The sequence below is a fragment of the Lissotriton vulgaris genome, chromosome 11, assembly GCF_964263255.1.
Source record: "Lissotriton vulgaris chromosome 11, aLisVul1.2, whole genome shotgun sequence".
Lineage (NCBI taxonomy): Eukaryota > Metazoa > Chordata > Amphibia > Caudata > Salamandridae > Lissotriton > Lissotriton vulgaris.
In genome coordinates, this window is record NC_141699.1 from 523719070 (window position 1) to 523741511 (window position 22442).

The following is a 22442-nucleotide window of genomic DNA, read 5'->3' on the forward strand; positions in this document are numbered from 1 at the left end:
TGGGCCTTTGTGTGTGGACCTGCAGACTGAAGAGGCCCATCAAGAACTCCACAGCTGCTGTAGTTGCTACAGCAGTGTGTTCAAAATGCCCCTGGTGCATGCACAAAGTGAGATGAGAGGCCGAGTGCAAGGACAGAAGGGGGGGGGTGGCCTAACGCCTGCATGAAAGCCTCAGGGAGAAACTTATGAGCTTTAATGTAAGCCCTGGATGACATAAGATATGAGAGGCCAAGGGGAGTTATTCAGGGCTGTCAGAGAGGGCGGTGGAGGGTGGTAGGACAGGGTTAGCAGGCTTAGGCACCGGGTGAAACATAAGGAGTACAGGAAAGGCAAAGTGAAAAGCAGGTGGTGCACGAGGTGCACGAGGTGCACGAGAAGGGAAAGCAAAGTGAGTTGAAGATGAGCAGGGATCTTGGGGCCGTATGAGGCCCAAGAGTGGAGCAGAGATTAAAACGCAGGGGTCATACAGTTCAAGTCAGAGCAAGGGGCCAAGAGGCAGATAAGGCAGCCTCTTACATGCCAGTGCTTTGAGTGGTCTGGAGCTGCAGAAGAACGGTTTTGTCTCATGCTAAAATAAAATAAAAGGAACAGGGGCGGGCCTGGGTGCCACACAAGCCTATGGCGCTGGCTGGCTGCAACTTTGAGCTCTGCTTTATCATGTTGTTCTTCTGCTCTGGGGAAATTAAAGAGCAGTCCTCAGCTTTTGCATTGACCCTTAAACTGTAAATAACCTGGTCAGAGCTACTTATTAACATGGCTGTGACCAACAGGGTTAATCAGCAGTGCATCAGATTAGCATAAAACGGTCTACTTGTCCTTTGGAAAATATAAAAACCTTGCCCTCCTAAGAAATCTAGACGTCTCGGGCGTCGGGAGATAGGAATTCCCTACCCCTGGTTTCATAATGTTCTCAATCAAACAGGTTTTAATTGTGTCACTGATGCCCTAATTGTGACTGAGTTTGATTAATATGAGCAGTTCTGCAGGGCCAGACCGCTTCAGGATTGCGATACCATAGTACAATGCTTGGCCATGCACGGATGCCCAAGAATCTGTGGAAAAAAGTCTAACAATGAGTAAGAAACAGGCTGCTATAGCCAAACTGAGACCGGGTAAAACTCCTTGCTAAGTTTCATAAGCGTATGTGAACTTACTTGGACCCCCACCTGCGGAACTTGTTCTGAGAGGTGGGGCAGTCAGAGGAACTTTCCCGGATCTTCCGAGAGTCACTATTATGGTACTACCGAAAGAAGGAAAACGAAGTTATAGGTGTGAGTCTTATCACCCGTCATTGCTTAATGTTGAGACAAAACTACAGGACACTATTCTTGCTACTTATTGGCTGTTGCAGGTAATTACCCCACTGATACATTGAGATCGGTCAGGATATATGTCAGGCAGGTCAACATTCCTTAACCTGAGATGCACATATAATTGGCTGACTACAGTGCAGACCCGTACAGTGCAGAAATGTCCAGCGCCACATGGCTTCATCTCTTAAGACACTGAAAAGGCAGTTGGCACTGTCCACTGGCCTTTTTTCTTTTAACTGACGCTACTGTAATTTGGCTTTGGCCCTCAATTCAGAAAGTGGGTAGTGGTGTTGTACCAGAATCCAGTCGCATTGGTTGGGGTAAATGGAAAGATGTTAGCCGAATTCCCGATAGGCAGAGGAATCAGTCAAGGATGACCCCTGTCCTCGCCTTTGTTTGCCCTTACAGTAAAATTCTCTTGCATGTACAGTAAGGTTGCACCCCAGAGTGGGGGTCCAAATCTCAGCAGCTGATAAGATAGAGGAGAAAATATTGTTATATGCCGCAATATACTTCTATATATACAAGACTTGTCAAATGCTCTTTCAGTTATTAGGGAATATGGGTCTCACACAGGTTACAGGATTAATTTGGATAAATCAGTTCTCTATACTCTTATTGCCGCTACGACAAAGGCTTTGGATGGATGTGGACGGCTTTAAATATCTGGGAATATTAGTAACATCACAAAAGGAGATGTGCCCAAGTCACAATGTAGGAAGGGTGCTGTCAGACTTTCAGGCTAACGTTGAAAGATGGAGGGGTCTACCTCTCTCATTGATGTGGTGAGCAGCCCTATTTAAAATGATGACACTTCCCAATTTACTATATATTCTCCAGAACACACACTATTGAGTTTCCCAGATGGTATTCACCAAAATTAATGGTGACTTGAGGACTCTGCTGTGGAATTGGGGCACCTTAGAATATCATTGAAAACACTACAGTACACCCAATGTAATGTGGGCTTGCGCTCCTGGATATCGAAGGGTACTAGCAGCCCACTTGATAAATATTAATAACTGGATTTTTGCCCCACAGGACCACCCAACAATTAGGCTTGAGAGTGTTCTGCTAGAATAAAGTTCACACCTACACCATCTATATGGGGGGGAAGGATCCCAGAAACTACTGCCAGCAACATAGATCGCACTGACAGATTGGGGCAAGAACACAAAAGTCCTTGGTTGGGCTCACAAAATCACCAGGGGAACACCCCTTTTGGAAAGGGACATGGCTGTGAGAGATAGCAAAACTGAATAGATTTGGGCGTGGGATAGCTTAGGTATCTGTAAAGTGGGAAATATTCTCAAGAATGGGGACATTATGGCCTTCTCCTTGGCACAGAGGAAATACCACCTACACCTGAACCAATTATTTAAGTAAGCAAAGCTACGACATGTCTGGTTGGCTTAGGAGCTGGAGGGGGAAGAGATACCCGACTGCCCCCCTCAAGGGGTGAATATTAATGGAAGAACTGGGAAGGGGTGCAGTGGACACAACATATAGAACAATCAATAGTAATATCCTAGATACATTGGGCCAGCTAAGATAGAGGTGGCAGCAAGATGTGGGCAATTTAGAAGACCTTGATTAGGAGGTGGAATTGATGCACCCACGTGAGGTTGCAATTAAATCATGCCTATGTCTGATTCAATTCAAAATACTCCATAGGGTCTACAATGACTGCTGCAGATTACATAATATGATGAGAGCATCTACACTGAATTGCTTGTGCTTGTGATATGTTGATGCCATATGGTCCTTTATGCATACACTCTGGGAGTGTCCCCCTATTGGAAAGCAATCACCCAGGAACTCTCAGACATACTTGAGGTTTCACTCCCGATTGAACCGCGGTATGTTTTGTTGGGGATCCCAAACGATGTTAATGTTTCACACTTTAAACTGGGCTTAGTGGCAGCCAAAAGAGACGTGCAAAGTACTGGGGAGAATAAGAGATACCTTCCATACACGAACGTAGACGGGGCATGGACCTCGATATGGCAGCAGAGTAGGTGACTTACCATATCAGAGGCTGTCCCCGTAAGTTTGACAATATCTGAGGGTGGTGAAGAGCCTACTATGGGCTGGGTCCATTGAAGGAAGCCCTGGTACAAAATCTGGCATGGGTGCCACTCAGCCTCAATATTTATATGGAATGTTTTGCCATGCTTTCTGTGTATCATTCTTTATTACTATGTATCTGTGTGTCTTAAGACTTACACTATAAAATGTAATGTGACATTGTGTACTATCAACAGATATATGAGGACAATGGTGAATATTGCGTCTGAATGTATTGTCGCCTTTGGTTTATACATAAAAATAGAAATATTTTTAAAAAAAAGAAGAATCAGAGTAATGAAGATAAAAATACTGACCCTGCCCCCCCAAAAATTATTCACGCTTTAGTTGTAATAAAATATTCTTTGAAAAAGCTGTCTCCTGCCTCCAACTAATCACTGCCATCATATCATATTCTATTTTAATAGCAGCGTAAAGTGTGGCAAGCTTTATTGCACGGGTGGAGCAGACACACCTTCCCTATATGCCGTAACAGTACGTTATAAAACTTGCAAAAGTCTGGTACCTGAGTCAGCTTACATAGAAAATTTTGCGATGACACAAAGTGGAATAAAATGTGGAAGCAATAAGGTGAGTTAGAAATGTATGCTATGAAACAATATGTGTTTTTTCAAGAAAATATATAAACTGTTAGTTGTGACATATTGTCTTAAGAAATTTCCAAATTCTTTGCATTATACTTCATTTTAAACCATTTTCCCTTTCCCTGCTTGCAGGGCTGATCGTAGTGATTTCTCTGTCATAGCCGAAAATACAATGTATACCCCACCAACTACCTCTTTCCCAGGACGTGCTCACACTCATGCATACAACACAAATAGGCACATTCAATAACTGGTGCACATTTTTTAAATCACATACATTCTTTTCACACTGAATACTCACTCAAAATAAAAATATTTTTAAATAAGCAGGATTCTATCTTGGTTAGCAAATTTACATTTTGTACTGTTCACTACCCCTGTGCAGATAAAATGAACTAGTGGTATATTTTTAAAGATGCATATGTTCGACTGGCTAGATAATTAACCTGTAATTACTCCTATTCTTCCTTCCTCATCACAGTACTTTATGACGAGAGGCCTGTCTCCTCCTTCCAACACCCCATACAAAAGCTTTCTTTTTAGACATAATCCCTTGAAAAGAGAGTTCAGTTTACCCATTTTCCCTTAATGTGCTTTATGTGGTCTCTGGAAAGGGACCGGTCCAACAAACTCTTCCTTTTATTACCAAGTCAAAAAGCTCAAGATCGCAAACGAATTCCCACATGGGAGGACATCTGGGTCATACGAACTTGAACAAGAAAGGAAGAATTTGAGTAATGAAGATGACTGGTAAGTAGTTTATGGTATCAAAGAAGGAGTAATGGGCTATTACTACTCGGTACGAGTAGAAGGTCCAGTCACAGCGTGCCCAAAAGGATACGTCTTTTCAAAAAATTGCTGTGCTGTTCCTAGAGAGAGAGAGGAGGGATTAGTACAGACTGTGATGCGAATGATTAAGGCAAGGTGACTGCAAGGTAACCCTGGGAATCCATTTTGTTGGATGTAATGCCCTCACACACCCTTTCAGGTGTCATGCTTCATCATTTGGGCCTGCTCCTCGTTGGGTCGGCGGTGCAATACCCAACGGGCAACACCTCATAGAGGGGCTCTTTGGCGGAGATCTTTTTCCAACAGCCGCATGGATGAAGTGCGGGTATGAGGCCAGAATAGAGGGTAGACGTGGAGTAGTGAATTAAAATAAAGCTAGTACCGGGAATGATTTATTCAGAAGGTCCACTGCTTTAATTAAAAACGTTTTCTAGAGGAGAGTGCTGGAAAATTATGTTTCCAGACATCCTCCAGAATTTGGTATAATCCGGTCAACATGTTTCTCGCTAATGTAAATTTAACAAGCGATTCTTCAGGACCCAGATGACTATTTAGCAAGTATCTAAAGGTGAACAAAAACTGTCTACTCTAGTACCCTAAAGTGTAATGTATGTATGCTGATGTGGCTACAATACTAAGAGGTGAAGGGAGAACAATACTATATTACCCTTCTTCTATTGTGACTGCCAATACCTAAAGTTATTAACAGTCAGATAACGACAGTGTCCAGCGGGTAAACCTTCAGGTAGATCTTCCACCGCAAGGTTGGTAATCCCTGAGCTGCACTTCACGCACCTACCCCTCGCCGCTGGATCCGGATGGAGGGAGCAGGCCCAAATGATGAAGCATGACACCTGAAAGGGTGTGTGAGGGCATTAAATCCAACAAAATCTATTCCCAGGGTTACCTTGCAGTCACCCTGCCTTAATCATTCGCATCACAGACTGTACTAATCCCTCCTCTCTCTCTCTCTAGGACCAGCACGGCAATTTTTTGAAAAGTGGTAAGTAGTTTAAACATTTAAACATTATCTTCTCATCTCATCCTTCATTCCATTCCTTACTTGATGAGGATGCCTTTGTTTCGATCGATCAACCTGTTGATTATAAATACCTGAATCCAGATAAATTCTGTGTTCTGTTTATACTATGGCCTTGAATGATGAAGGACTTTCCAGTGAAACAGCACCCTACTAGCATCACTAGTGTGAGTGGTTCTTCCATAGCTACAAGTCACATCAAAAGCAAAGTGGAAAATGAACATGAAGGCAGCGTCAACATGTTTATGATGTTGCTAATTGGCTCTGAATTTTGACCAACAGAAAGAAATAATCTGACCAATCCGGTAACAGGAACCACTCAGTGGCCTAGGATGCAAAAGAGATCTGGGACCACTTCAAGAAACCCATGGTTTTAACAATATGTTCCAGTGATTTAAAAACCATAGTGATCACATTAGCATGGACTGAACTAATGTATACTAAATGTCTGTGATATATAAGGTAGAAACACCAGCCACTGGACCAATTTGCAATAGAAGTGCTCAAGCCACCACTATAGGTGGCCACTGAAAATAGAAACTACTACCATGAAACACACCCTTTAAAGAAATGGATTATCAATTCTGACACCCAGAAGAAAGGCTAGTACATACAGAACTCATAATTTATGAGACGTATTTAATGGTGTAGGATTAGCTGAATTCCAGCTGCTCAAATGATTTGGGTTCTTCTAGACTGGTGCTTGCTTACTTTAACCTCAGACCATGGGGCATGTTTGCTCTTACAGGGTTGAAGACAATTAAAACAGATGTCAGAAATCTGGGTTGGAGTGTAGTTCTGCTATCTCATTTACTATAAAGATTGCATCTTCTATGTCTATGAAAAGGTCTTCCCTTGATCCTAGGTGAAGAACTACAGCTAAGATAATAGTATTCAACCATAGGACTCCCTAAGAGGAAACTTGGAAAAGTGATGTAACTCCTAACAATAGTCCTAGAAAATATTTTCAAATACTTAGGAAAACAAACACCCTCCTACAAGGAGGAAGAATCCATAGCATTACCAAAATATACTGGATTTCATTATCATTCATGAGGAGAAGTACAAAAAGGGAATAGACTCTCCTTTTGGTCCTTAAGAATCTGTTGGTAAATACCAGATTTGGATGCAGTAGTTTGTATGGAAGTACGTTGTTAGAATAGAAATTGTTTATGCTTATGCAGTGCTCCATGTAAGTTAGCATTTGCTGCGCCATTTCCTATTTGGACATCATTTTAAGCTGTTCGAAACTGATCTGGTTCAATTATGAGAAATGTTCCTCTCTGAGTTTTGTTTCTTTACTTGGGTTTTGTTTTTAGTAATGAGCACACTGTTCATGTCAGCACATAGCTTTCTCACTAGATAGAGGCCCTCTCCCCCTGGTCTGTGGTGGACTCCGGATGGAACGAACTTGGACTATGTTACTTTGTGTAAGATATGAGCGCTGAAACTGTTTTTCTGTATTTTGCTGTTTAACAGCACTTGCCTGGAAAATTCCACTGTGGGCGTGTTTTTGCCCGGTTACGGAACAAACATAATATATCTTTATGCTTGTCGATTTCAGTTCCCTCTGCCCCACTCCTAGCGACTGGGCAGATAGGGCTACATTCTGAGTGTATACGAATAAACAGTTATTTGTTTGTATTCTCTTCTGTCTGACCCACTCTTCATTTAGTACGAAAGGCTGACAGGTGGTCATTAGTGACCCGGGTGGCCCTAAATGGGTCACTTCCTTCAGTCGGCGCCTCATTCTGGTGATTGATCCATCCTCTTTCCGCAGACGGGGGAGGCTGAGGACATCGTCGGGTCAGACTGACGGCTCAGGGATCACTGCAAGAAGAGTTTCTGTTGCTCGCAGATGTTCCTTCTGTCCTGCTGGACGGCGCCTTGTCCAGTGATCATCCCGGCTGGAGTCCTGAATGGCAAAACCCTTGGTTCTGACCATTTGGTCTGAAGAGTCGGCAGTGGAGAACTGGTTTGTTTGTACCACTGATATCAGGTGAGTTTGTTTTGGTTCTTTGTTGATATGGTACTGTTTGAGTTTGAGTTTGGTACGGTCTAAAGACTGTTTTTGATAAAAAAATATTTGTAAATACTTTGTCAGGTAAAAGGAACAATTCTGTTTTTCCTTAAAAATGCCGGGCCTAAGCAAACTTTGGAATTTGTGTTGTCGTCGTTCTGCAGATGCTCGATTGAAAGAGGCTCAACCTGCGCCTCCTGAAGGCAGCTATAATTTTGATATATATGCGAAATATTGTCAGGCGCTATTATGTTTAATACATCATGGCACAAATATACGATGGATAATGACGAGTTGCAGTGGCCTTTGACGGGCACCTTTGATGAACAAAAGATTGGGTTTTCACAGAAGCAGTTACTTAAGAGGTGAAGTAGACAGTCGAAAGGGAAAATGCAAACATTGACGCAAAAAGCTGTAGCATATGATAGAGCAAAACAGGAGTCAAGAATTGAATGTGAAGATAGGAGATGTTGGCTGCATATTGACAAGTCTTATTTGGCCAAAGAGGAAAGTTATACTTTTGCAGAGGAACTGTTAGATACTCAACCCCGCCTCCTTATGCCATGCAGAGGATTTATCCCACTGTTCCTTTACTGGCACAGCAGCCTGTTTCATCTGCTTCAGTTGTTCCTGTATCTACGGCTGTTACTTCGACAGCTTTGGCTATGGTGCCCCCGCTCCTTCTTTGTCCTCGCCATCTTTAATGACTGTGACCTCTATTACATCTACTGTTCCGACTCCTGTGTCTTCTGTGCAAACACTAGCCACAGCTCTACCTACTACTTCTGTTGCTTCTCCTCCTATAGTTATTTATCCTCCAACATTTTTGGATGCTGCAACGCCAGAACGAGGGTTTGAGAACAGGGATTGGGCAAAATTTAGGGAGTGAGTGGGTCACTCTGGAGTAGGTCAAGATGGGAAAGATGTGTTAGCAAGACAGGCTATGAAGTGGGCTAGTGATCTGGTTTAAGGCACTGAGGACATTTGGCAAGCCATGCATGACTTTGAGCCTTTTCTACAGCACCCCCCTGCAAGGCTCTAGTGCTGCCCCTCCTTCATTTCTAGGTCTGTGCAAAATGTTCCTTATGCTCGTGAAGCTCAGAAATTTCACCTTACCTGGCTGCTACATTGATTAACGTATGGCGCACACACATTGAAATGGAATGACTTGCTGATATTGAAATGTGTATTGGTCTTCTTGTTCTGGTTGATATTTGGAGACAGGATCATACTCCAGGTCCTGTTGCAAAATTGGGATGTAATTAAAGGATGGAATCAGGAAAAGAAGCCAGATGATAAATCTGCGCTGAGATACTTCCTTTGCCTGGTCGTATTATTACGTACATGCACACACTTTCCACTTAAGAAGGTAAGCTGGGACAGATTGACGGCGTGTCGACAGAAGTAGGATGAAAGTGTGTCTGATTTCTTTACTCAGTTTGAAGACACGTTTTTGGATTATAGTAGGCAGGATAAGTCCAATGAAGGAGGGGTTCCATTGTTTGTTAACAGGTTTGTTACTAACCTTCCTGAAAGACTCATTTGCAGGTGTCTGAAAGTACGTGGTCTACGTCTTCTCCCTCTGGTATTTTTAATATGGCCCAGTATTATGATCACCAAGATCAGGAGGAAAAGGATAAAACTGATAAGAAACATAAGGATCTAAAGACAAAGGTGTTGTTGCAGCAAGCATTTAGGGGAAATAATAGGGGATGGAGCGGTCCTCCTCAACAGCTGCCACGTACTCGGCAGCCTTCAACGACACCTTTGGGGCAGAATCATTGTGCGTATTGTAAGGAGGAAGGACATTGGCATAGCCAGTGCCCTGTGTTTTTACAGAAAGTTGCTTCCTTCAGAGTGAAGGAAGTGACCAGTTTAGGGCCATCCGGGTCACTAATGACCACCTCTCAGCCTTCTGGACCAATATATAGAGTTGGTCAGACAGTAGAGAATACAAACCAATAACTCAAAGCGGAGCCCCATCTCCTAGGTCGCTAGGAGAACTGCAGAGGGAACAGAAATCAACAAGCATAAATATGCATTATGCACGTTTCATAACCGGGCAAAAACACGCCCACAGTGGAATCTTTTAAGCAGGTGCAGTTAAACAGCAAAATACAGAAAAACGGTTTCAGCGCTCATATCTTACACAAAGTAACATAGTCCAAGGTCGTTCCATCCGGAGCCTTCCATGAGACAAGTGGGAGAGGGCCTCTATCTAGTTGGAAAGCTATGTGCTGACATGAACAGTGTGCTCATTACGGGAACAACCCTAACGTAGCAGAAACCAAACTCGGAGAGAAGCATTTCTCGGAATTGAACTTGATCAGGTTTGAACAATCCAAATAGGCGCCCAAATAGAAAATGGTAAAGCAAATGAAAACTTACATGGAGCACTGCAAGATCATAAACAATTTCTATTCTAACATACCAACCTTTTAACATGAGCTACAATATTTTCTAACGGCAACAAGAAGGAATAAAGCTACAAATGTATTAAGAAATCTCATTAATAAACAGTAATGAGCACTCCATACTATCCGGAGTGGTGGATCTCGCACAGCTAAGGTAATCCAACAAGTTGGGGATTTTGATGGGCTTTCGTGTGCTGCAGGGTAGAAAACACTGTCTAGCCAGGCAGTGTGAAGATTGAAACTGTAGAAGGAGCTCTCCCGCCTAGGGAGAGGACGACCCAGCGCACTACTTTAGTGAGACCAGTTGTCTAATTCAATATTCAAATTAAACAACAAATGGTAATCCAAATAGGGCAGCATTCAACTATCCAGTTTTATTCATATCCATGATACGATGTTCATGTAGACAAAGCACTTCAACACTTTGTGCTCCACGTGTATGTTAGTTCAGGTGTGTTATCACATCACACAACCCAATGCATTTCGGGCATGGCCCGTCGTCAGGGGAATTACTACAATGTTAAAAATGTCCTATGGCACTCCTGTCACGATTGTCCGGTGTAACAGGTGTATAAGGCGTCCAAAGGTGTTCTTTCTGTACATCCGGATGTAAACTATAAGAAAGAGAGAGGGAATCCACCAGGTACTGAAATAACTTCGTTTGGCAACACTTCTGCACCTGTTACTGTGAAAAATCGATACAAGCCACTATCGAAAGAGTTTTTACTGTGTACAGAAAGAACACCTTTGGACGCCTTATACACCTGTTACACCGGACAATCGTGACAGGAGTGCCATAGGACATTTTTAACATTGTAGTAATTCCCCTGACGACGGGCCATGCCCGAAATGCATTGGGTTGTGTGATGTGATAACACACCTGAACTAACATACACGTGGAGCACAAAGTGTTGAAGTGCTTTGTCTACATGAACATCGTATCATGGATATGAAAAAAACTGGATAGTTGAATACTGCCCTATTTGGATTACGATTTGTTGTTTAATTTGAATATTGAATTAGACCACTGGTCTCACTAAAGTAGTGCACTGGGTCGTCCTCTCCCTAGGCGGGAGAGCTCCTTCTACACTCCATACTATCAACATAAGGAAAAGAAACAGTAAAAAACTACTTAATCGATGTTCATCAGATCCTCAATATCTTTCTGAATCATTGTAGCAGCATTTGTGTCATGAATCGATATCTTGTTTCTGGGGGTGATAATAGTGGTACAATAGGACCAGCAGAAGGGAGGACACTGAATAAGGGCACCGCAGAGCACCAATGTCACAATCGGATAAATCACGTTCTCAAGAATCCAGCCCCAGCTTCCAAAAAATGACCAACTCCAATTTTTTCACTTTCCATTCCTTTTACATTATCAAGGATCTCTAGTATGTGTTTGGCAGTATTCTTTTCCATATTCTTGATCCAGACCACACACGGATCACCCACTACCGCACATACACCACCATTCTTAGCTAAAATAAAGTTCACTGCATATCTGGTCTGTTCCGAATATATTTGCATACTCTCCAACTGAGTGGTGATGTTGCGCAAAGCTGCTAATGTGGTGTTAGTTAAGATTTGCAGCTAACACCCAAAATATTCTCTAGCCTTCCCACCCCTGGCCATAGGGGTACCATCTAAAGTGAAAAAATAGGAAAGCATATACCCAAAAGCAATGCCATAAATATTGACTTCTATAGCGGTCACTCCTTCACAGAATTCTTTTGTTAGAGTCCTTTTAACCCATCGTATATTCGGCTTAGCATATTTACAAGGTACGCACAAAGGCAGCACCATTCCAAGAGCTACATCTTCCGTACCATTGTGACATTGGAATATGTTCCATTGGACAAAAAGTAGAACCCTGGGTGTCCATAAATTGGTCCTTCATAGTCTACTGCTGCACCCTGGAGTTCATTCCAAAAATATTTGGATCCTCGTCATTCACCAAAGAGATTGTAGTTTTATATAGCGCTATTCCTGAACAATTTACCTACAGTGAAGTGTCAGTACTATTCACGATGGGACAACAAACAGGATAATAACCAGCCTCACAGGTGACTATCAATTCATTGTAATGCCAACCCACTAATGTAACATTTTGTTTTTCTATCTAGAAAATGTTGCACTATGTATAATTATCACAACCTGGATAACCCATTCCCAGTGGCTTTCGATGGTATAGACATGGTTCCAGAAAACCAAAACCAATTACTCCTTTCACTTCTGTAAATTGGGGTGGTCAAATAAAAGTATAATTCACTAGTGCCAATGGATAAGCAGTACACAGACTAGAAAAGAATTAGGTGGGGTAACATGCTGTCCCTTCTCCAAATTATCACTTATGTGTCTCCAGAAATACATTACTCAGGGCTGTTCTTTTGTTTCTCTTTCGGGAGATAACCTTATCCTTACTGCGTAAAGGTACTTTTTGATCAATTTCCGAAACCCATGACACCCCACACAATATTATTATCAGCAAAACCAAGAGAACAATACATATCTTTTTGTTCTTCCGTGTCTACATCATATTATGCTGTGCAACAAGAACCATTAGCTGCTCTTTGTCAGCAACCTTTCTACCAAAGGGATTACAAAGAGGCACAAATACAATGAAAATATCCAAGTTCCCAGCGTCCATCAGAGCTTCACTGGTACAGGCTCCTATCATCCATCAGTAAGTAGGCGCTCTTGAGCACCGGCGGTGGAACTTGGTCTGTCCTGAGCTCTTTTAATCTATCCCACGTCAATAAAGATGGTATACCTGCAAGGAATACGTCTGTTCATCCTAGCTAATGTTCCCAAGAGTAAGGCAAAGTGAGTACAAAATTCTCCACTAATTTCAGTTAATTCTGTTGGTACTATGACTCATTACTACCTACCTTTCACAGTACATCCTTAAAATTTGTTCTCCTTGGACTCAGTATCCCTCAGCCGAGGGCCCAAATTGTGCCTGGTAGCCCCAGGTACCCTCTGATCAGTAAACAAGGGCTCCTGAATAGCTCAAATTTCTGGGGGAACAGCCTCATTCAAAACATCATCATTCTCCTTATATGTCTGGGTCAAGATCAACTGGGCGTTGCTGACGGGAACAAACCTGGGCACTTGCTCGCACTCTGTATCGCCCACGCCCTCTTTCACCCATTGATCGTATGGCAATGGCAAAGGAATCCTCCGGCAATGTGAAGTATGAACCCAGTTCTTTCGGCAGGCAACCTTTACAGCCGTGTCACCAACAGAACCTGCTCAGGACCCTTCCAGTGCAGCTCCAAACTTTACTTTCACTGGAAATACCTGATAAGCGCAATGTCCCCAGGCTGAATGTTGTGGCCGGGCCACTCTGGTACAGAAGGTAGGGACTACCCACCTGTTGGTGAATAGAATGCAAACGTTTTCTTAACTGGCCAAGATAATAAAGCAACACAGGATATTTATTATCTGAGAATCTACGAGGGCGCGGGATCCCCCAGAAAGTCGCTGGGCGCCCGAACATAACCTCCTAAGGTGACAATACTATTCAAGAGTGAGCTGTACTTGTTGACAAGAGAGCTAACAGCAGGGTATCTGGCCATTTCAACCCTGTTGTCTCTTATATTTTCACCAATTTCAGTTTGAGAGTACCGATGTACTTCTCAACAAGGCCAGGTGACTGGGGGTGAATGACAGCATGAAATTTATGCTTAATGTGTAACCCTTCACAAATCGATGTAATCACTTTCCCATTAAAATGACTTCCGTTGTCACTACAGATAACTCGGGGCAAGCCGAAATGAGCAAAGTACTCTTTAAGGAGTACCTTTGCTGCCAATCACCCCCAGTCAGCTGGCCCTGTTGAGAAGTACAATGGTGCTCTCAAACTGAAATTAGCAACAATCCAAGAGACAACAGTGTTAAAATAGCCAGATGCTCCGGGGGGGCGTGGCTTGGTGGGCGAAGATGGCGGTCGCAGCCTTGTAGAGCTCCCGCCGGCCCGGACTTAATTCGATCATTTATCCTGACCCCCGAGCCCACTGTTGGTACCCAGTGATTGCTTTCGATCTAGTGAAGTCTCCTGTCTACCTTGGTGTGTCGATCCTGCATTTCTTCCCTTCCTGCGATCGGAGGGAGGCGGCGGCGGAGTGCGGCCTGGTGGCCGGCCGGAGACCGGGGTCCTCGAGTTTCGCGACGCCTGGTGGCAGTTGCGACCTGGCGGGTACGGGTGGCATCCGCTACGCCGCCCTTGGCTCATTTCTTCGGCCGCGATCGTCTCGAGATCGGGACGGTGCCAACAGCTCCTACCCATCAGCTCACCCCCTGAATGACCAACGAGCGGTGACGGTGAGGCGTGGCCCCGCGACAGTCTGGAGACAGGGTTCCTTGTGCCCCGAGGCGGCCGGTGACGGACTGGTGGACGGTAGTGGCATCCGATCTGCCTCTCCCGGCCCGGCCCGCTGGATACGGCTGCCCACAGACCACGGACCCACAGATTCTTCCTTTTGTACCTTGGACGGCTGCTTGTGGGGACGAGTGCGGGTGCGGCCTGTCCCGCCGGGGTGACGCCGGGACCTCGATTTTCGCGACACCCGATCACGGCGGCCGGCCCGCATTCCTCTCTGGGGCCTCATCTGGGCCGTCCCGCTCAGGACTTGTGACAGTGCCCGAAGGTTCGAGGGTGGTGTCCGCCCTGCCCAGCGCTTGCCATGACCAGGGACAGAGGAGGTGGCCCGCCTAAACATGGCCCCAGCGATGAATTCACCGGGCCAAGTGGTGGCGCCGGGGCGGCCGGTGGCAGCGGCGGCCCCGGGCCGGACAATGCAGCTATACTGGCGGCCATCACCCAATCCCGAGACATGCTCGATGCCAAGATTGGAGCGGTTGGGGCGGATGTCACGCTCCTGCGCCAGGACCTCCGCAACGCGGTGGAGCGGATCGCTGGGGCTGAGACCCGTATCACGGAGACGGAGGCGGACATTAGTGGCCTAAAGAAGCGACTGGCGGAGGTGGAGAGCGTCCAAAAGACACTGGCGGCCCGCGTGGAAGATGCAGAAGGGCGCGCGCGGCGCAACAACCTCCGCTTCATTGGCTTTCCGGAGCGGTGCGAGAAGGACAACATGGAGCGGTTCCTAACTGGGTGGCTGGAGAGCTGGCTCCCCGAAGGGGCACTGTCTACGTGCTTCGTGATTGAGAGGGCCCACAGGGCTCTGACCCAGCGGCCACCGGAGGGGGAGCGCCCACAGCCAGTTATCGCTCGCCTGCTGAACTATCATGACCGGGATGTTATCCTGCGGGAGGCGAGGAACAAGGGCTCGCTCGCCTTCGAGAATCATACTATCATGATTTTCCCGGACTACACGAAGATGGTGCAGCAACAGAGGCAATCCTTCATGGACGCTAAGGCTAAGCTTTGGGGCCTCAAGCTCCAATACTCGCTCCTGTATCCGGCTCGCCTGCGAGTAATATATCAGTCTCGGACCCATTTCTTCGATTCGCCGGAGGAGGTGTTCCGCTGGACCGATGAGGCGGTGCGACTCCGGCCCCATGCCCAGCCGGGGCTGGACCCGGGCAGGTCCCAGGGATCGTCGCCGGAGCGGACGGATCGCCCGAACAGGAAGGGCCGCCATCGGAGGTCTCGCTCCAAGAAAAGATCGGCTTCCGCCTGTGCATCGCAATCGGGTGGTGCCAGGGACTCGGAACACTCCGATGCGGGCAGCTGAACATTGCTGGGCCTACACGCACTTTGTATGCTGCATACTGAACTGCTCTGCTTTGGCTGGTGAAACTGTTTCATTTTGTCCTTGATGTGCCAGTCGGTTCCCATGTGAAGACTTCAGTTATTGCCATGGGGATGCAGTGGGGCTCGGAGGGTACCATTTGTGGGCCTCAGACCCTCTTGGATGTGAGTGTTGTTGGGGGGGTGGTGTGTGTGTGTCATTGTGGGGTTGTGGGGATCCATTGGTATGGCGGGCCCTGGGTCCTCTGTTTTGGACCCGGGTCTCTCCATGCCGCGACAGATACTTCAATGTTTTCTGAGGTATTGGGGTGGTGGGTGTGGGGCGTTGGGGGGTGTTCTGGTGTTGCACTTGTTGGGGGGGTTCTGGGTTGGGAAGGGGGCGCTGAGTTTGCGGGCTGGGGGGGTGGGTCCACACATGTCTGAGGCTTTGATTCTTGTCGATTTGCGGGTTGCACCAGGGTGGGAGGGAGGGCCGGATTCTGGACTGTATATTGACAATGGCTGATACTACACTAATGTCTCCTTCAAAGACCCTGCGGGTGGTGACTTGGAATGTGCGGGGTATCCTGGATAAGATCAAGCGTGGGGCTGTGCTGCGGTGGGGGAAGAGGGAGATGGTGGATGTACTCCTGCTCCAGGAAACTCACATGCTGGGCTCCAAGGCCCTTAGCCTTCAGAGGTTCGGTTATCAACAGGTCTATCATGCTGGCTTTACGAGGGGATCACGCGGAGTGGCCATATTGATACATCGTAGGGTGGCCTATGTCCATGAGAAGCAATGGATTGATCCTCAGGGCAGGTTTGTCTTTGTTAAAGGCCTACTGGGTTCCGAGCCGGTGGTCTTTGGAAGTGTCTACGCCCCTCCCCCCCCTGCAATGGGCATTGTCTGAGCGGCTGTTTGCGCTGTGGGACGAAATCCCCGAGGTCCTGACCGTGGTGGGGGGTGATTGGAATGAGGTCATGGATGTGGGCCTGGACCGCCTGAGGCGAGCGCATGTAGTGTCTGACTCCCCCCCCCGCGGCTGCTCCCACCCGATTGTGTGCGACTGTGCGTAGTCTGGGCTGGATTGATGTGTGGCGGCATTTTCATCCCGCAGTGCAGGCCTTCACGTATGTATCGGCGGTGCATGGGTCCTTCTCGAGACTCGACTATCTGTTTGTACCGGGTGCCTGTCTGAGCCGTGTCAGGGACGCCATGATACTCCCCAGGGGCCTCTCGGATCATTCCCCTGTCCTAGCCACCGTGACCCTCCCCTCTAAACGGCAACCTTTTCGCTGGCGTATGTCCGCCTGGCAGCTGCAGCGGCCGGAGTACGTGACGCATTTACGCGAAGAGATCGATCACTTTTGGCGCGAGAACTTGGTGGGGGGTGTCGATGCCATTGTTGTGTGGGAGGCGCTGAAGCCTACGATCCGGGGCATTGATATAGCTTGGTGTGCGGCCGCTCGGCGGGAGCGTCGGGAGGCCATCGTGACTGCCGCGGCCCGCGTGGAGGAGCTGGAGCAGCGTGGTCGACTCGGGGGTGATGAGGGCGTCGTACGACAGCTCCTGCAGGCCCAACAGACGTATTCCTCGGTCCTGTACGAGGAGGCCCGACAGGCGTGGCTCGCCACGCGCAGCAGGGTGTATCAGTGGGGCGATAAGTCCTGCACCATGTTACATAGACTTTGCCAGGTGACTTTCCAGCCCCTTGAGCTGCCCGGCCTTACGGCGGAGGACGGCTCGGTCATGACCGACCCGGGTCGGTTGGCGGCTAGCTTTGCCCGCTACTACGAGGCGCAATACGCTCCTCGTGACCCCTTGGTGGAGGGCGAGATTGCCTCATACTTGGACGACCTACTCCCGCAGGCAGTCCCGGAGGAGACTAGAACGGCCTTGGAGGCCCCGCTCACGTCCGAGGAACTTGGGGAGGCCCTTGGCCAGTTGAATACTGGGAAGGCGCCCGGCCCGAGCGGTTATCCTGCCGAATTTTATAAAAAGTTCCATGTTCAGCTGGGACCCCACTTTCGCAACGCCCTGGAGGCAGCGCGGACTAGAGGCGAGCTGCCACCTGACTGGCGTCATGCCGAGATTGTAGTCTTTTTGAAGCCAGGCAGGGCGCCGGACCGGCACGACTCTTACAGGCCGATCTCCCTCCTCAACATCGAGGCCAAGATTTTGGCGAAAGCCCTGGCGAACCGCCTTCTGCCCCACATCGCCGACCTGGTCCACCCTGACCAGGCCGGGTTCATGCCACGCAGGGCCACCCGGCATAATATCCGGCGGGCGCAGGCAGCGATCGACGCCATGGGTGCTAGGGATGAACAGGCCGCACTCCTCCTTGCGGACATGGACCGGGCCTTTGATTCGGTGAGTTGGGCGTATTTGTTCACCTTGTTGGCCCACCTCAATCTGGGGCCTGTCTTCTTGTCCTATATCCGTCTCCTCTACACCAATGTTACGGCGTCGGTCCGTGTAGCCGGTGCGGTCTCAGGGCGCTTCCAAATCGGACGTGGTACTCGGCAGGGTTGCCCGCTGTCCCCCTATTTGTTTGCCCTGGCCATGGAGCCCCTGGCGTCGCGGATACGAATGGATGCCCATATGCGTGGCTTTGTCTGGAACGATACCCTAACAGATAGGATTGCACTCTATGCAGACGACGTCCTCCTGTTCCTTACCGATCTGCGGCGCTCGGGCCCTCGAGTTTTGGAGATCATGCGGGGGTTTGGCAAAGTCTCGGGGCTCCACCTTAATCTGTCTAAATCGACCCTGTGGATTCTACGTGGCGGAGTGGTTGCCGACCCTTGGGCCGCCGACCTGCGCGTGGCGACGGACGGCCTGAAGTATCTGGGTGTCTTCCTCTCGACCTCGTGAGCCGTGGCCTGGACACGCAGTGTCTTGCCGGTGTGGGAACGGGTCCAGACTGATGTCAAAACATGGTCCAGGATGCCCCTTACAATCTTTGGGAGGTCGGCCATCTTTAAGATGGTGGCGCTGCCGAGGCTGTTGTACCAACTCCAACACTTCCCGCACCCTATTGGCATGGAGTGGTTCCGCCAGGTGAACTCTGTGCTGAGCCGCTTCCTGTGGGATGGCGGTGCAGCCAGGGTGGCCCTGAGGACGTGCTTTCTGTCCACATACTGTGGTGGTTTGGCCACATCCGACCTCCTCTCTTACTACCAGGCGTCACATCTACTTGTCCTTAATGACTGGTGGTACGGGGATAGGAGTGACCCGGCCTATGCCCTGGAGAGACATCTCATGGGAGACCGTACGCTCCACACCATTCTTTATTCGGCCCGTATACGCCGTGGGTTGCCGTCGGTAACTAAAGTGGTCTTTGCAGTGTGGCGGCAGTCTCTGCGCCGCATGGGTTGGTGGGGCAAATTAACGGCTGAAACGCCGCTGTGGCACAACGGCATGCTCCCGGAACTGGCGGCCCTGGCCGGGTTCGAGGGTTGGGAGGCTATTGGAATTACACAACTGGGCCAGGTCGTATCAGGCGCCACCCTCAAGTCCTTTGAGGAACTCCGTGTGGAGTTCCAGATGCCTCAGTCCCAGTTCTTCCGTTACCTACAGCTGAGGCATGCCCTCGCCCCGAGCATTGCCGGCCTCGACTCCCTGCCGGAGTTCAGTCCGATTGAGGCGAAAGTGTTTATGGGAGACTTGGGAGACAAGAAGGTCTCTAGGATCTATCAGTCACTTGTTACTCACTGCTCATCCACTCTCAGCTCCCTTCGGGAGGCGTGGGAGGTAGACATGGGCGCCCTGGACGAGGATGATTGGAGGGAGGCGCTGGAGTCCCTGCGCGGCACCGCTATTGCGGTTCGGCTCCGCCTGATACAATTCAAATACCTGCATCGTGCCTATTATACACGTGAACATCTGTGGAAGGCTGGTTTGATTGCGTCATCGGAGTGCCTGCGCTGTGGGGCAGTGCCTGGCTCCCTGCTGCATACGGTGTGGTCGTGTGGTCGCCTGGCTGGATTCTGGAGGGGCGTATGGAGTTGCCTGGCTGAGGTCCTGGGCTGGGATCTTCCTCGAACCCACCGGCTAGGCCTGCTGCACATTATGGAAGGGGTTGGGGGCAACATGTATAAGCGTCATCTGTTGCTCCTGGGCCTGGTGGTTGCTAAGCGTGACCTGGCTCGGGCCTGGAAATCTGTGAGGGCCCCCCCCCGTCTGCATGGAAGGCTGGGCTGGACTACTTTATGGGTCTTGAAAAACCGGTCTTTGAGGCGCGGGGCTGCCCACGCAAACATTTCAAGATCTGGAAGCGGTGGGCCGACTACCGTGGCCTGTCCTTGGAACCCCCGGCGGAGCAGGAGGAAGACATTTGATCGCAGGGACTCTTCTGGCCCAAATGGCAAAACCCTGGTTGCATTATACCTGCTTCTTCTCTGTGTATCGTCTTTGTGTTGCTTCTGTACATGTGTGGCGGGGGGGGTGTTGGGTACGGGTGGGGGTGTAGTTGGGGTTGGGGTGGGCTGTTAGGGCATTTTTAAAGCTGAGCTTCATTGACACTTGCTTCATGGAATACTATGTATGTCACTATTACATTGATACTGTTGTGGGGATCTTGGTGTGTGAAGATACCACATTCTTGATACTCTTTTGCTCAATAAAATTGGTTGTGAAAAAAAAAATAGCCAGATGCTCTACCATAGGCTTTTTTGTCAACAAGAACCACAGCTCATTCTAAAACAGGATTGTCACCTTATGAGGTCATGTTCGGCTGCCTGGCAAATGTGTGGGGCATCCCACGTCCTCATAAATATTCTGATATTGAGTATCCTGTATTGCTTTATTATCCTAGCAAGTTAACAGGAAGTTTAATTTTTATTTACCAACAGGTGCGGGAGTCCTTATCTTCTGTACCAGAGGGTCCCGGCCACAACATTCAGCCTGGAGACCATATTCTCATTCGGAACTTCCAGCAAAAGAAAAGTTTGGAGCCGTGCTGGAAGGGTCCTGAGCAGGTTCTGTTGGTGACATGGATGGCTGTGAAGGTTGCTGGCCGGAAGAACTGAGTCCACGTCACTCATTGCCGGAGGATCCCTTGGCCATGGACATATGGCCAGTGGATTAAAGAGGGCTTGGGCAAAACCGAATGTGAACAGGTGCCCAAGTTTATTCCCTTCAGCGACGCTCAACTGATCTGGACCCAGACATGTAAGGAGAACAATTATATTTTGAACAAGGCTGTTCCAGCTTTTCAGGAGCCCTTGTTTATTGATCACGCAGTGCCTGGGGCTACAAGGTACAATTTACGCCCTCAGATGAGGGATACTGAGTCTAAGGAGAAAGATTAAGGATGGACTGCACAAGTTAGGTAGTATTGAAATCAGTACCAATGGAATTAATTGAAGTTAGTGGAGAATTTTTTACTTACTCTGCCCTTCTCATCTGAACATTAGGTAGGGAGAACAGAAGTATACCTTGCAGGTATACCATCTTTATCAATGTGGAATATATTAAAAGAGCTTAGGACAGAGCAAACTCCACCACCGGTGCTCAAGAGTGGCAACTTATTGATGGATGATAAGATCATGTACTAGTGAGGCTCTGACAGACACTGGGAACTTGCATATTTCTTTTATATTTTCTTTGTATTCTTGTCCCTTTGCAATCCATTATGCATCCCTTTGGCAGAAAGGTTTATGAAGAAGAGCAGCCAATGGTGAGGTCATAGAATTAACTGCAGACATTGCTAAGTTAGCATTAGTTAGCATATGCTTAGCAGCCATCTTGCCCCTTTTGCGCACATTACTACATGGCTTTATTCTTGTAGATAGGCTGCTGGTGAATTCTCACATGAGAACTGTCTGCTTTTCACACATTTAGCTTACACTGTGCTCCTCGTCTGCACAGCGTGTTGAAGGTCGAAAAACAATGTATGCTGTTGATTCACTTTGGTCAGTCCCATGCCCTACACTCAACATCGAACACAGTTACACTACTGAAAGTCGAATGCTTTTAATATGACATTGCATACATGAAAAGGCACTTGAAGAGATTCATTCCATCGAAGAAGAGATGTTCTTGTCCTGAGATGTAATTCCTTGCATCTAAAATTGGAGGTATGGGGTCCCTCTGATAGCCTTGAGGTCTTCTACACTTATAATAGCTTATAGCACAGGGAGGGTGGTAAGGCGCAGTAGTTCAGTTTCCCACTGTCATTATAATATGATTTCCCCTTTTGTGCTTTATGGAATTGTAACCATGCTAATTATATTGTTCTTATGCATTTTGCTGCTGTGTTGGCTAGTATACTGCACTGTAAAGCACGTTAGGTAAAATAAACATTTTAAACTATATAGTGTCTTTGTTTACTCATGTTGTGGACAACTATAAGTGTTTGAACAAAAGAGTGTTTTTCTTCCCGCTAATCCTGAGAGGGATGAAGTGACGTGTTCTAGGATTTCTAATCATTGGTAGCTTCGCTGTAGTACGAAGTACGAATGAGACACTATAGCTAGTTGGATTGGGGTTCTGG

At 47.7% G+C, this 22442-nt stretch overlaps 1 protein-coding gene across 1 annotated transcript in view; it reads left to right on the plus strand.

Moving 5' to 3' along the window:
- Positions 1-22442, plus strand: part of LOC147683099 (zinc metalloproteinase-disintegrin-like VLAIP-B) — a 4305256-nt gene that overhangs the window by 3927223 nt on the left and 355591 nt on the right. Inside the window, exon 17 of the mRNA XM_086942498.1 lies at positions 3809-3971. Coding sequence (XP_086798624.1) covers positions 3809-3971 — 163 coding nt within the window. The remainder of the gene's footprint in view (positions 1-3808; positions 3972-22442) is intronic.